Source organism: Tasmannia lanceolata, unplaced genomic scaffold (assembly GCF_043159265.1).
Source record: "Tasmannia lanceolata isolate RefF3 unplaced genomic scaffold, GAP_Taslan_0.1 ptg000037l, whole genome shotgun sequence".
Lineage (NCBI taxonomy): Eukaryota > Viridiplantae > Streptophyta > Magnoliopsida > Canellales > Winteraceae > Tasmannia > Tasmannia lanceolata.
The window spans coordinates 52055909-52068843 of NW_027518714.1; the positions used below are offsets into that span (position 1 = coordinate 52055909).

Here is a 12935-nt window from a genome sequence, read left to right on the forward strand (position 1 = left end):
AAAATTTCAATTCAGGTACTGGTTTCGGACTTGCGAAAAACCGAAATTTCGGTCGAAATTTGGTACTCAAGTTCGAAATTTCGGCCGAAATTTTGTGACACTTTTAAAAAAAAATAAAAAAGGCATTTTCTCGAAATTTCGGATTTCGGTCGAAATTTAAAACCATGGTCTGGTCAACCAAACGTGGGATTTTTATTTTACTGGGATACTTCCAGGGAGTTTTTTTCCCCACCAATCTCCTAGGAAGTTTTTTGTTCCACAAAAAATTCCAGCAACCAAACAGTGGGTCTGATTCAACCTGGAAAAAAAGTCAGGTTGGGTCAGGTAGAGTTTTCCATCCGGTTGAGTTCGGGTTGGGGTTGAGGAGGGTTTAGGGAACCCGAACCGAGTGAAACCCGACTTTTTTTATTAAAAAAATTTTTAAGCTTAAAAACTCAGGTCAGGTTCGGGTTGGAAAATAGGGTTCCTGAGTCGGGTCGGCCTCAACCCAACCAAACCCGACCCGAGTTGCACCCGTGTCTCATAGACACAATAGTGGGGGCTGGCCCTGGGAAGAGAAGGGGGTCAAATATATAACTTCCCTAACGAAAGCTTACACCAAAGTGACCGAACCAGAACGCACGTGCGGTGCGTTGCACGTGTGCGTATTTAGGTTAGTTTGGTGCCCAAGCAATTTGACCTGCGTGTTTGAGAGAGAGAGAGAGAGAGAGAGAGTTAGAGTTAGAGTTGGCGCCATCTTTTTCCCTTCCCTCCACGAAGAACACTAGTTTCCATCTCATCTTTCCTCCTCAACTTGACACGTGTCATGTCTCCTTCTTACCCGCCCATCTCCCTATAAATCTTATCATTTTTTCAGTTTTTCTCTCTCAAATCCATTTCTCTCAAATCCAATTCTCTCCTTTTTCCTCCTCCATCTCTAAATTTCTTCCCAAATCAAAATCCATTAGTTTGATTCATACCCACAATCAAATCCTATTAAATTATCTCATTCCCCCTCCACAGTAAATCACATCTTTCTTTCTCCACCTCCTACCTGGTCCAGGGTTTTCTCGAATTTCCCATTCCCTTTCCAATCCTAATCGATTTCTAGGGTTCCAAAAACATTCAAAAAAAAAATAAAAAATCATTTAGGTGTTTTCTTCTTTCTTTTGATTCATTTGATACTGCTTTTGATTTGTTAAAATCGTTTCTTTTTCTTAATTAGGGTTAGGGTAGGAACTCTAGGGTTTCTTTTTTGGTTCTATAGAATATCTTTTGGATTATTATCAGGTTCTTAACAAGAAGCTCGGTGAAATTTCTTGTGCTTTTTTTTTGTTGCTCATAGAAAATCGAGGGTTTTCTTGTGGAATCTAGGGTTTCGGTTCTTAATTCTTTTATCTTCTTGGTTTTGGATTTTGCGTTCTTGTTCTGCTATGTAGGGTTTTTTTTTTTTTTTTTTTTCTCAACTTTTGGGGAAAACGATTTTTTTATATATTGGGTTCTCACGTAGAGAATGACTTTGAATTTCCCCTCTTGTGATGCGTTACCCGTGTATCGATCAGAGGACGATTTGGTTTCCTCAATTGGGTTCTCTATGGAGGATTTTGGGGAGAAGAAAGGTGAGGGTTTTGGTCAGCCCGACCTTTTCAATTGTGAAATTGGGGATTCGTATGATTTGGGAAGGGATAGAGGCGATAGGATAGACTGTTGTTTCAATTGGGAAGTTGGGGATTCATATGATTTGGGAAGGGATAGATGCAATAGGATAGATTGTCGTTTCAATTGGGAAGTTGGGGATTCATATGATTTGGGAAGAGATAGATGCAATAGGATAGATTGTTGTTTCAATTGTGAAGTTGGGAATTCATATGATTTGGGAAGGCATAGAGGAGATAGGATGGATTTTTGTTGCAATTGGGAAGTTGGGGATTCATGTGATTTGGGAAGGGATAGAGGGGATAGGATAGATTCTTGCGAACAGATCGCTAGTGATGTTCTAGACCTCCTGCCGTCGGATCCTTTTGGCATGGACTTGGGTGCAACCGTTACTGCGATTGCTGGTTGGCTCGAAGATTTCGAGATGGGCTCTGAGGGTTTCGAAGAAGACATGAAGGGGGATTATAAGTTAGTTACTGGATGGAACTTCTTTTTTAACAGGGCTATGGTGCTCGAATCCGAGACCCATAATTCAGATGTGAGTGAGAGATTGAATTCATATGTCGGGTTTGATGGGTGGGTAGAGAAGGAATTAGGGGATGAATCTTGCGATGGGGAATTTGTCTCAATTTGGGATGCAGAGGAGTTTTTGAGTTTTGGTGAGGAGGATGAACAGGTCATTGATTGTCAAAGTGAAGTAATGGGACAGTGCATTGAGACTTGCTCTGATGGAGATGGAGGAGCTCCACATGAGGCTTTGATCTTTGCGCTTGGTTATTTAGGTGTTAGGGATCTTCTTTCTGCTGAAAGTGTTTGCAGATCTCTGCGTTCTGCGGTTCAAACTGATGCACTTCTGTGGAGGCATATTCACATTGATCAGCCATTGAGTGAAAGGATTACAGACAATGCTCTTTTACAGCTGAGTAGAAGGGCTCAAGGCAATTTGCAGTGCTTGAGTCTGGTGGATTGTTCAAGGATCACTGATGATGGTCTGAAGCGTGTACTACAATGCAATCCTAGACTTACAAAGGTCAGTAACTAAAGCTTTCTATACTATCCATAGAATCAAATCATTTGTGTATGTTTCTTTTGTTAGTGTCTTCTATTATCTTTTGCTCTTGCTTTAGATTATTATTATTATTATTCATCACTGCTGCCCGTCATGTTGTTGAATTCATAATGTCTTATGTTGTTCCCTATCTCTGTTTATTGACCATTTTGTTTTCTATGATGTGGTTGCCTTATTTTTGGCACTCTTAGCAGGTATTTGTATGGGTTCTGATGATTTGTTTTATTTCAGCAAGTTTATTTACTTTATAGGTATATAGCTGATTATTTTGAAATGTTTGGACTCTTGGCACTGAAATATTGACACAAATGGCTTGTAACCATTCATTGTTGAATATTATATGTTTCTGAATTGGTAGTCAGGCTTACCAATGCCGTATCTCTAGCCAGTTCCTTTATAGAACAATGCATCTACATGGAATTACCAATTCGTACTTGGCAATGTACTTGAATGCTCTCTGGATATGTTGACAATGTCTTCTATGCTCTTGACAGTTTAATTTTTTTACTAAGATATCAGATTTATTACATAAAAGAAAAATACAAAGCTAAGGCAGTTACACAGGGGGCAAAGATTGCCTCTCCGCTTAAACATCTCTACTGACATCAATTGCCAGCAGATCAGCAGATCAGCAATATCAATTGCCTCTCTGAAATTTCCAAGGCAATTTTGACATTGTGCAGGGTATCGAGCACTCCTTCTCTCATATTCAAAGAGAAGGAAACACTTCTGCTGACTTGTTGGCTAATTTTAGGGTTTGTTGCTCAGGTTCACAAGGGGCAGAGATTGTCCCTATGCTTAAACATATCTGCTAACATCCATTTCTAGCAAATTGGCAATATCATATATTTCCAGAGAGGCAATATCATATGTAATGTAGGAAGGGAACAACTTCTATGATTCAACCATGGAAATATGATTAAATGATTGAGATTTTTAAGATTATCCATGAGTAAATTTAATTATGTAATCAATCTACACATGCATGCAAATAGCAAGAATTCCAAGAAGTCACAATTCTCACAAACAAGAAATTTCAATAACCCCACGAAATTCATTCCAATCCCACGTATGAGATCTCACAAGATCTCACCATAGCAATATGCATGATTGTGGATGGTGCTCTTATCTGGCTATCCACAACCATGTATATTGAGATTGGTCTTCTTTGGTAGCAATGACAATATCTTGAGATTGTTCTTTTTTTGCTGTTAGTTTTCCCATTGAATGCCCACACGTAGTGGTCTTGATTACCACTTGAGTCCGATGGAATCAAACTGAATAATTGAGTTGTTTGGAAGGGTTAAACACCAAATTCAAAGGGTTGCAGTCCCACTTGGATCTCATGGATCGCACTATCCAAGATTTCTAGGCACGTCTTCTTGCCCTAGAGACTTCACCGGCTATGCACAGTCAGGAGGTACCCGCTGCTGGAACTGAATCTACACGTGCCCCAACACCTCCCCATGTCCAACCGCAACCACCTAGGGTACATGATCCTCATCCACCTCTTAGGCACGCACACCCAGGATATGCTCCACGATTTGAGTTTCACCAGCATCCAGATTATGCTGCACGATATGAGGATCCCCATTACCCGGGCTATGCCCAACGACAGGAACACCCCTTGCGTCCCTTCTATAGACTCATCCTCCTTCAGATTTGGCATCCGAGAGAGATATTATTTCAACTTTCGATCGTCCTTATGCCTCTGAAAATATGACCAAATGAAATATCTTTTCCTCTTCTAGGAAAATTTTGACATTCTGGAGGGTAGCCAAGTGCTCCTCCTATCATATTCACATAGAAGGAAATACTTATATTGACTTGTTGGCTAATTTTGGGGTTTCTTGGTTAGGTTTGAAGATTTGGCATGAGATGCCAAGATTGTAGATTTTTTTTTTCTGCATTTCTTTTTCCCTTTGTCTCCTTGTTGGTCTTGGCTAGCTTGGTATTTCCCTGTTTAATAAAGCTTCACTTGTTCAAACAAGGTGAAAGAAAAAAGAAAAAGAAAGGTTTACAATCTTGAAAAACACCGATGGCATGGTATAGAACCGAACCAGTAAAAGATTCTGTCATTTGTAAATTTACTCAGTGATCTAACTTTGAGTTCGCCAATTAATTTTGCATTGGTGAAGGAAGCCATGTGTTGCTCAATTCTTTGGAATTTCCAAAGCAATTTGTTACCCTTGCTTGGTTTTTCCTATATGCTGAACATCCGTAACATTGAACTTTTCTGCAATGGTTTCTCCTTATATCATATTTATGTGGTCTTTCATTTTTCCTGTCCTATTATCTAACGAGTGTTTCTTTAATCCATGCAGTTGAGCGTGTCTGGTTGTACACGATTAAGTATTGAGGGCATCGTGGACAGCTTAAAAATTTTCAATTCCCAATGTATACCAGGGATTAGATGCCTGCAGATTGGTGGGCTTTACGGTGTAACACACCAACACTTCGAAGAGCTGAGGTTCTTGTTAGGTGCAGATAAACGCCAGCAGCCCGAGGCTCACAAGCCGCGGTTCTATCACAGAGGCTATTCCTCCCTCACCTGTGATGATGAACCTCCCATCGATATTGAGATATGCCCTAGATGTCAGAACTTGAGGCTTGTCTATGATTGCCCAGTGGAGAGCTGCCAAGGCAAAGAACCTGCAGCTCAACCTTGCCGGGCATGCACGTTTTGCATCGCACGGTGTGTCCAGTGTGGGAGATGCATTAATAATGACAGTGAGTATGAGGAGACATTTTGTCTTGAGTTGCTCTGTTCGAGCTGTTGGAAGCTGCTACTCCAGTGCCAGGAGGGACAAGACGAGATGGGTGCTTGCTCCAAGCACACCATTTTCCACCAGGAGGCAAGGTACCACTTTCGCCTATATTGCTAGAAAGTACGGACTTTGCCTTAGAAGTTTGGATTGTGGAGGGTGTCCTTATTTGGCTATCAAGATGGAAATGAAACCAACTATTGGACGGGTTCTTGGTTGGTTGGATTGTCAGCGCTTGAGCCAGTGTTCCATCTTTGATTGATGCAAGATCCGAAAGAAAAAAAAAGAGAAAAAAGGAAAACAAGAAAAAAAAAATAGAAATTGGAAAACCAGGAGACAAGGTACCGCTTTCACCTATATTCCTAGAAAGTACTATCTTTGTCTTGGAAGTTTGGACTGTGGATGGTGCCCTTATTTGGCTATCAAGATGGAAATGAAGCCAACTATTTGACGGTTTCTTGATTGGTTGGATTGTCAGTGCTTAAGCCAGTGTCCCATCCTTGATTGATGCAATATCCGAAGAAGAAAAAGATAAAAAAGGAAAACAAGAAAAAAAAAATAGAAATTGGAAAACCATGAGACAAGGTACCGCTTTCACCTATATTCTTAGAAAGTACTAACTTTGCCTTGGAAATTTGGATTGTGGATGGCGCCCTAATTTGGCTATCAAGATGCAAATGAAGCCAACTATTGGACGGGTTCTTGATTGGTTGGCTTGTCAGCGCTTGAGCCAGTGTTCCATCCTTGATTGATTCAAGCCGAAGCTTGCAATCCGAAGAAGAAGAAAAAAAGAGAGAAATGGAAGACAAGAAAAAAAATAGAAATTGGAAAACCAGACCAAAAAGAAAAAAAGGGAGGACATTCCAATTGATGCATTTATCCCGCCGCATATGACATGGTTACAGGATCATGCCACATTGGTATGGAGGAGGGGACTCGCAATGGGTGAGTCCTGTTGTGTGATGCATTTGGAGTCCTAGGATTTGACAGAGGACTTGCATAGCCCACCTAAGGACACTTTAGGCCCAGTCATTCCAGATAATGCTTGCGTCTGCTTTGTTCCTGCGGCTGTTGGCATAGAGTTAGCTGATGCTTATTCCTCAAAGGAAATTGTTTATTTTTTTTTTACCAATAAAGGGGACGGGTTTTATCTTATTTTTGCAATTTCAGACGCTCAATGCAGGCCTTGTTTTGTTTTGTTCCAACTATCTGCAGTTATGCCACTGCTCTCCATCCCTCTTAAGTGCGTAGAAGGAATGTATTTTGTACTGAAGACAACTGATAGGAAAATAAAATTATCTGTTTCTAGTTGTATGAGACCTTCAAGCCTTGCTTACGAGGAATATATTTGTACTAGAGACACTGCTACCTTCGATTGATTAAGAAGGTTTTGAATGTCCTGTCTTCCAAGTTTATCTGTAACTTATAGTAGAAATAAAATAATCTGTTACTAGTTGTATGTGCATTATGTCTTATCTTTTTATCTTTTGGGTATGTTGTGATACTGGGAAAATGGCTATGGCAGAGTTCTTGGGTATTGTTAGCCACTTCAAAATGCTAGTATTCAAATGTTTTTTTTTTATAATGGAATGTTGGTTGTTGGGAATTGCTTTGGCTGTGTGTTTTTTCTTCTTTTGGGTATGTTAGCAGTTCACATTTTCACAAATGGTGGCAGCATTTCACAGTGTGGCTTGAAATCATTAAAAAAACTCAGGATTTGATCTTCAAAAAAGTGTGGCTGGAAATCATTAAAAAACTTTCAGCATTCTTTTTTTAAAGCGTACGTGAAGTCATGAGATGACCACACAAAGTAATATATTAGTTTAACTGATTCTTACGATGAGGATTCAACAAAGATCGTCAAAATAAAATTTGGTTAGGGTGAGACATTTGCATAATGAATGGGTTCTCTCTCAATCTTCCAATAAACAAAGAAAAATCCTAATAGATTAGTGGCTATTAGTGATGCAGTCCAAAAACTTGAAGGTATCTCATTGCCTAGCTTCAGATAATAAAAGGGCCTCTCTATTACGGTAGGAATAATATTTATGTGTGTGTGTGAGAGAGAGAGGCCAATGAACAATGCCACTTCCTAAACTCACCGGACTAACCATTGTGGCGCCCACTAGATGAATGATCTATGTCGTGCTGACAGACGTGCCAGCATACCCGATTATGGATTTCATAGATAATCCTTAGGCCCTGTTCTTTTAAGATTATGGCAACCTATTGTGAGCGCTAAACCGATTATTGGACTCAAATTTAAACATAAATTTGATTATTTCCATTTTCTGGCGGTCGGCTAATGAATCCTTTAGAAAATTTTCATGAAGAAGGTGAAAGGATCTACCCAGTTCAAATTGACTAAGTCTAATCTTGACACTAGTTTGGTTCGTCTCCATTTTCTAGCATTATGTGAAATAATATTTCCCACCCCCATTTCTAGCATTATGAACACAACCCCCCACGCTCTCTGTCCTTCCCTTAAAATGATTAATTCCATCCCTGTTTGTCCTCTTTTTTTCCCTGAAAATGACTTCATTTGTGTTTAGCTATCATAGGACAAAGAAAAGGAGAGTGGAAATATCATTTACCAAATGGATTTGACATCCTTAAAATTAGGCATGCCACCTAAGTTCAGTACTGAGAGTAGAAAAAAAAATCAAAGGATAAAACCAATGACATGGTCGGCAAATGCCTAATTTTTTGAAAGGTGAATACTAATTTTCTTGTTGAATCATTGCATGCTTGGCTTTTATCATTCTTGCCTGGAGTTTTTCTGTGCTTAAGTTAAAAGTGTTTAAAGATTGTATGAGAGAAGATGAGAAAACCTGCAACTTTCTTGGGAGGTTTGCATTTATATTTAATTATTAATTAAGTGACTTCTACACATCCTTTACGTAAAATAAATACGGAAGTAACCACCAACAACAGTCTATAACTATCAAAGCCATCAAGACCCAAATTAATGCTTAACATACAAAACACATGAAGAAGAAATTAAAATTTAAAAGCAACTATCAAAACTGACTAAAACTGTCCATATTTAGGCAACGTGTTTTGTGTTATGCATGTCTTGTGCAAAACGTTATCATTATTTGCAGTTGTCCCATGAAAACTTTTTTTTTTTTTTTTTTTCCATTTTTTTGATGACATAGGATATCTGTAGGGAATTCAACCGGGTAGAATTCACCCCTAAAAGCTAGCCCTTAGAGGGAGGGTGCCCATTCCCTTGTAACCCATCCCCATCCACTTCACTTTACCGATGTGGGACTGTTTGCTTTTGCGTGGAACTCCAACAGTATCCTGACCCCATTTTAGGACGGGACTAATCCCTATGGATGCGCGCAATCACCCGTAAACCACGCGCATTGGATTTACTAAGGGGATTCGAACTCGCATCACTGGGGAGCATAGCCTTGACTTTAAGCCAAAGAGCTGCACCCGTCCGGGTTTTTTCCCATGAAAACTAAGCTCATAAATCGTTCTAGTGTGCAAATTTTACATTTTCACATCTCATCTTACGTTTAGCAAAAAATCTTAAAAGCTGATTGCTTCTAGGGGCGCAACTTGGGCCGGTCCAGTTTAGTTAGCATTTCATCGGCTTGGGTTAAGGCTAGGGTCGGGTAAAGCCAAAAGTCAATCAGATTTAATTTCGAGTTGGGTTAGGGTTGAGGCCTACTGCAGCTCGACCCTGTTATTCTAATTTTATCGTGAATTTATCATGATTTTAAATGGCAGGTTGGATTAGGGTTGACCCTTCTTTACCCGAGACTTGGGTTCGATCAGGTTAGGGTTGAGGTAATGCTAACCCAGGTTGGGCTACCGTTGGTCCTAACTAGACCCAACCCTGTTAGAGTTAATTGAATCCCTAATCGGATCTTATTAGCCTCTTTGTCAAGGCAAAAAACAACTACAAATTAAACTTCACTTTCCCAATGTACAAGGGGAATTATAATTTGTAATTGATCACATACAGAAACTTAGCATGTAAATCCCAGTCAATCTACATGCCCATCGATATAGACCGTCCGATTGATGGGCCCAACAAGCCAAAAATCCCACGGACCCAAATGATTGAAACCATCTAATCAGTAATCTGTTTTATGGGCCATTGGATACTCCAGATTAATGGATTGTGCACCATCCGACGGTGAAGATGATTTGTTCAGGGAATTTTTATGCATAGATTATCAAATGAGATCCATCCTCAATATCTGTTAATTCATTCATGACATGATGGGAGCAAAATAAATGGCAATAGAGAGAGAGAGCATTAGAAACTTATTATTAACAAAAATTTAATACACACATCAAAAAAGAAAAATAAAAGGAAAAGAAAGGGTGAGTAAGGCTTCAAAAGAGTTAAAGAGCTGGGTTAAGATTCTATTTGTTAGACTTCTTATGGCAAAGATTCTTCATCCAGCCCTTAACCCTCTTCAATCCTTTCTTACCCTTGTTACTACTGTCTTTCTCCTTCTTCTCTTCGTTTTCCGGTTGCGGCGGTGGTGCCGGAGGATCTGGGTTGTAATCCCATTGATCTGCCCATGAAAACCCTCCTGAATTCCCTCTATCCATCTCTCTCTCTCTCTCTCTCTCTCTCTCTCTCTCTCTCTCTCTCTCTCTCTCTCTCTCTCTCTCTCTCTCTCTCTCTCTCTCTCTTCATTACTGGTTTTGAGATAAGAACTTGATGTATTTTTTGTGTCATGGCCAGAATTTTCGTGTATGGTTTTGTTTGTTTGGGAATATACATCTTTAGACACTAATCTAACGACTTTTTAACGGTTTTTCTTACATGGATTTTTTTGGGTTTTCATAAGGAAGTCCTTGAGAACCTTCTATATCATATAAAACATCCTCTTAATCTTTGAAATTATTTCTAAGCCCCTTCTTTTTGTATAATTCCAAATGTGACCTTACTAAGGAAGAGATGAAGTCGTTGATCCACAAAAATGTTTAGATTACAAACTAAGACATTGTGGAGGGTATATTTAAGAGTAAAGATGAGGGTGGTTATTAAAGAGATGGGGTATTTTTGAGATTATGTAAAACTGAGGAGCTTAGTTATAAATTGCAAGTTTGGCCATCCTTGTATTGCATAGATCCCAATTGAACATAATTGTGTTAACTTACCAACTTCTCCAAAAGCTTAAGTTGTTGGAGAAAGGCAGTATTTAATCTTTTATACTTTAACACTCCTCCTCACGTGTGGCCCCACTTTCTAGGGTTGGACTACACGTGGCACATGTGGCCCCACTTTTGGGTTTAGCCATTGCATGTGGATTTTGCTACCAAGGAGGTTTGAACCTAGGCATTTGCTTTGATACCATGTTAACTTACCAACTTCTCCAAAAGCTTAAGCTGTTGGAGAAAGGCAGTATTTAATCTTTTATACTTTAACAAATTGGACCCAATTAAATTTAGGTCATGATCTGGTTAGGAGACTAGATTTGGATCCGGGTTGAATCCAAACCCAAGTTGGGACCTAACTTATACGGAATCGAAATCATCCATCCATCGGACCCATTTGGATCCAATATATAAATCAAATGAAGGGGTATACTAAAAAACAACAGATAATGAATTCTTGAAAAATAAAAAAGGAAAGGAAAATAATATAAGCTTAGGTAAATGAGGAGATTATCTCTTCTTTGTTTTTGAAATATTGTAATTTTATTAGATCAAAGGGTAGACCAAGATGGTCGAGATAAGCAAACAAGAGTGGAGAAAATTCAAATCAACTGATAGGGGTGGGAATATCATTCCCCTTGTTTCATTCTTCCACTTAAATACACATGTTACATTCTAAACAATTTTTCTCTTATTTGTATCCAACCATCTCCCATCTTCTATCATTACATCTCTTTCTCCATCTATAAGTATTCATGACTTCTTTTGGCATTCATTATCCAGGTGCCCTCTTACTCAACATAGTTTGTGTGTTATTTATGAGAAAGAGTAGCAGACAACCGATTCTAAAACAGATATACACTGATCTGGGGTGTTTATTTTATGCTTTATATCTTAAACCATCTGTTAGGTCTAAAATTGGTAACAGGTTATGGTAGGGCCGGAAAGGCTGATCTGACACACCACAGCTGAAGGGCTGGTGGAGTCCTGCGCTGCACAAGGGCACAGACAAGAAGATAAAGGGTCAGAGGACCAACCCGGAGTGGTGCTCCGGACGGGCGCTTCGACACTCAAGTCAGTATGAGCAGGAGTGCAGAGCAATGTCAGAGCAAAAGCTTAGGGTTTTGATTTTCCAGATCCCTCACCTTAGCACAAGTGAAGGCTATTTATAGTGATTCTGAGCCACCTGTCTAGGACAGGTGGTAGTTCTGAGCCACCTGTCCAGGACAGGTGGTGGCCTCTGTATGGACCAGGTCTCATACCTAGGGAGGGTAGGTGGAAGTCCCTGATTGGTCCAGGTGTCACACCTAGCAGGGACAGGTGTTGGCTTTGCAGCGGTCCCTGTGAGGGCCACGTGTCAACAGCCAATTGGTTGCTGAGTTCGGACCTCATCAGTGCCGAGTTCGGACCCATCAGTGCTGAGTTCGGACCCATCAGTGCTGAATCCGGACCCCATCACCATCCATTTGAAGTCCCCAAGATCATCCTGAGTAATTTGGGTTCTGCAATGGAGCCCACGGAATGAATGGTAAGGATCTCATGCACTTGAGCTATGTTTCAAATTAGGCTTCATGAAATCTTCAAACATAGCCAATTTCTGATTTTCCCAATTTGGGAGACCTTTGTGTTCTTTTCATTCAATTACCTTCAAGTTAAATGTTATACATTGATTTTACAGTGAGATCATATAACAACAATGAAGCACACACATGGCATAAGAAACAGTGGGTCTCAAACCCAAAGGAGTTTGCCAAATACCTCCTTACAACCCACATCATCAGTAGAAGTCTACATGACCCCCAAAGAGCAAGTAGTTGGAGCCACATTGGGCCACATGGAAGGGACCACTGTGGTATGGAGATTTGGATGTGTGGCATTTGAGGACTACATGTGTAACAAACCAGGCTCCTTGAATGATGACAGGTGTCCTTGAGACCACAAGCCAAAGGAGACAAGTGGCAGCCTCTCATTCATCCATCCTCCCTATAAATAGCTGTGCATGGCCCTCATTTGGGGTAGTTTTTTTTATATATATTTGATTGAGTATTTCCCAGCTAAGAATGAGAACTTTTTCTAGACCCATTGGGGAGTTGATGGAATTTTGAAGGGAAAACTATGGTAGAGAGCTAGAAGAGCTTATAGGGGATCTACTCTCTTCCTCGCTCTTTCTACTTTGAGATCATGGTAGATTTAGCTTCTTCTCATATCATATTTTTTTCTTGTTGTATCCATATCAGATTTCTATAGAAGTTCTATGGAATTTGCTTGCATTTTCCATTATCTCCATAAATTTTAGAGTATTTCTTGTTGTAATCTTTTTGGCATTTCAAATGCAT

At 39.8% G+C, this 12935-nt stretch overlaps 1 protein-coding gene across 1 annotated transcript; it reads left to right on the plus strand.

Moving 5' to 3' along the window:
- The first annotated feature begins 695 nt into the window (after positions 1–695).
- On the plus strand, positions 696–6937 carry LOC143860704 (F-box protein SKIP14-like). The gene is made up of 2 exons (XM_077371491.1): positions 696–2665; positions 5029–6937. Exons 1-2 carry the CDS (start codon positions 1493–1495, stop codon positions 5587–5589), a joined length of 1734 nt encoding a protein of 577 aa, XP_077227606.1. The 5' UTR covers positions 696–1492; the 3' UTR covers positions 5590–6937.
- The last annotated feature ends 5998 nt before the right edge of the window (positions 6938–12935 follow it).

What these genes read in the sequence shown, in the direction of transcription:
- LOC143860704 (XM_077371491.1), top strand. Translation starts at nt 1,493, where the DNA reads ATGACTTTGAATTTCCCCTCTTGTGATGCGTTACCCGTGTATCGATCA. An exon ending in GCAATCCTAGACTTACAAAG is followed by an intron (nt 2,666 to 5,028) that starts GTCAGTAACTAA and finishes TAATCCATGCAG; the next exon opens with TTGAGCGTGTCTGGTTGTAC.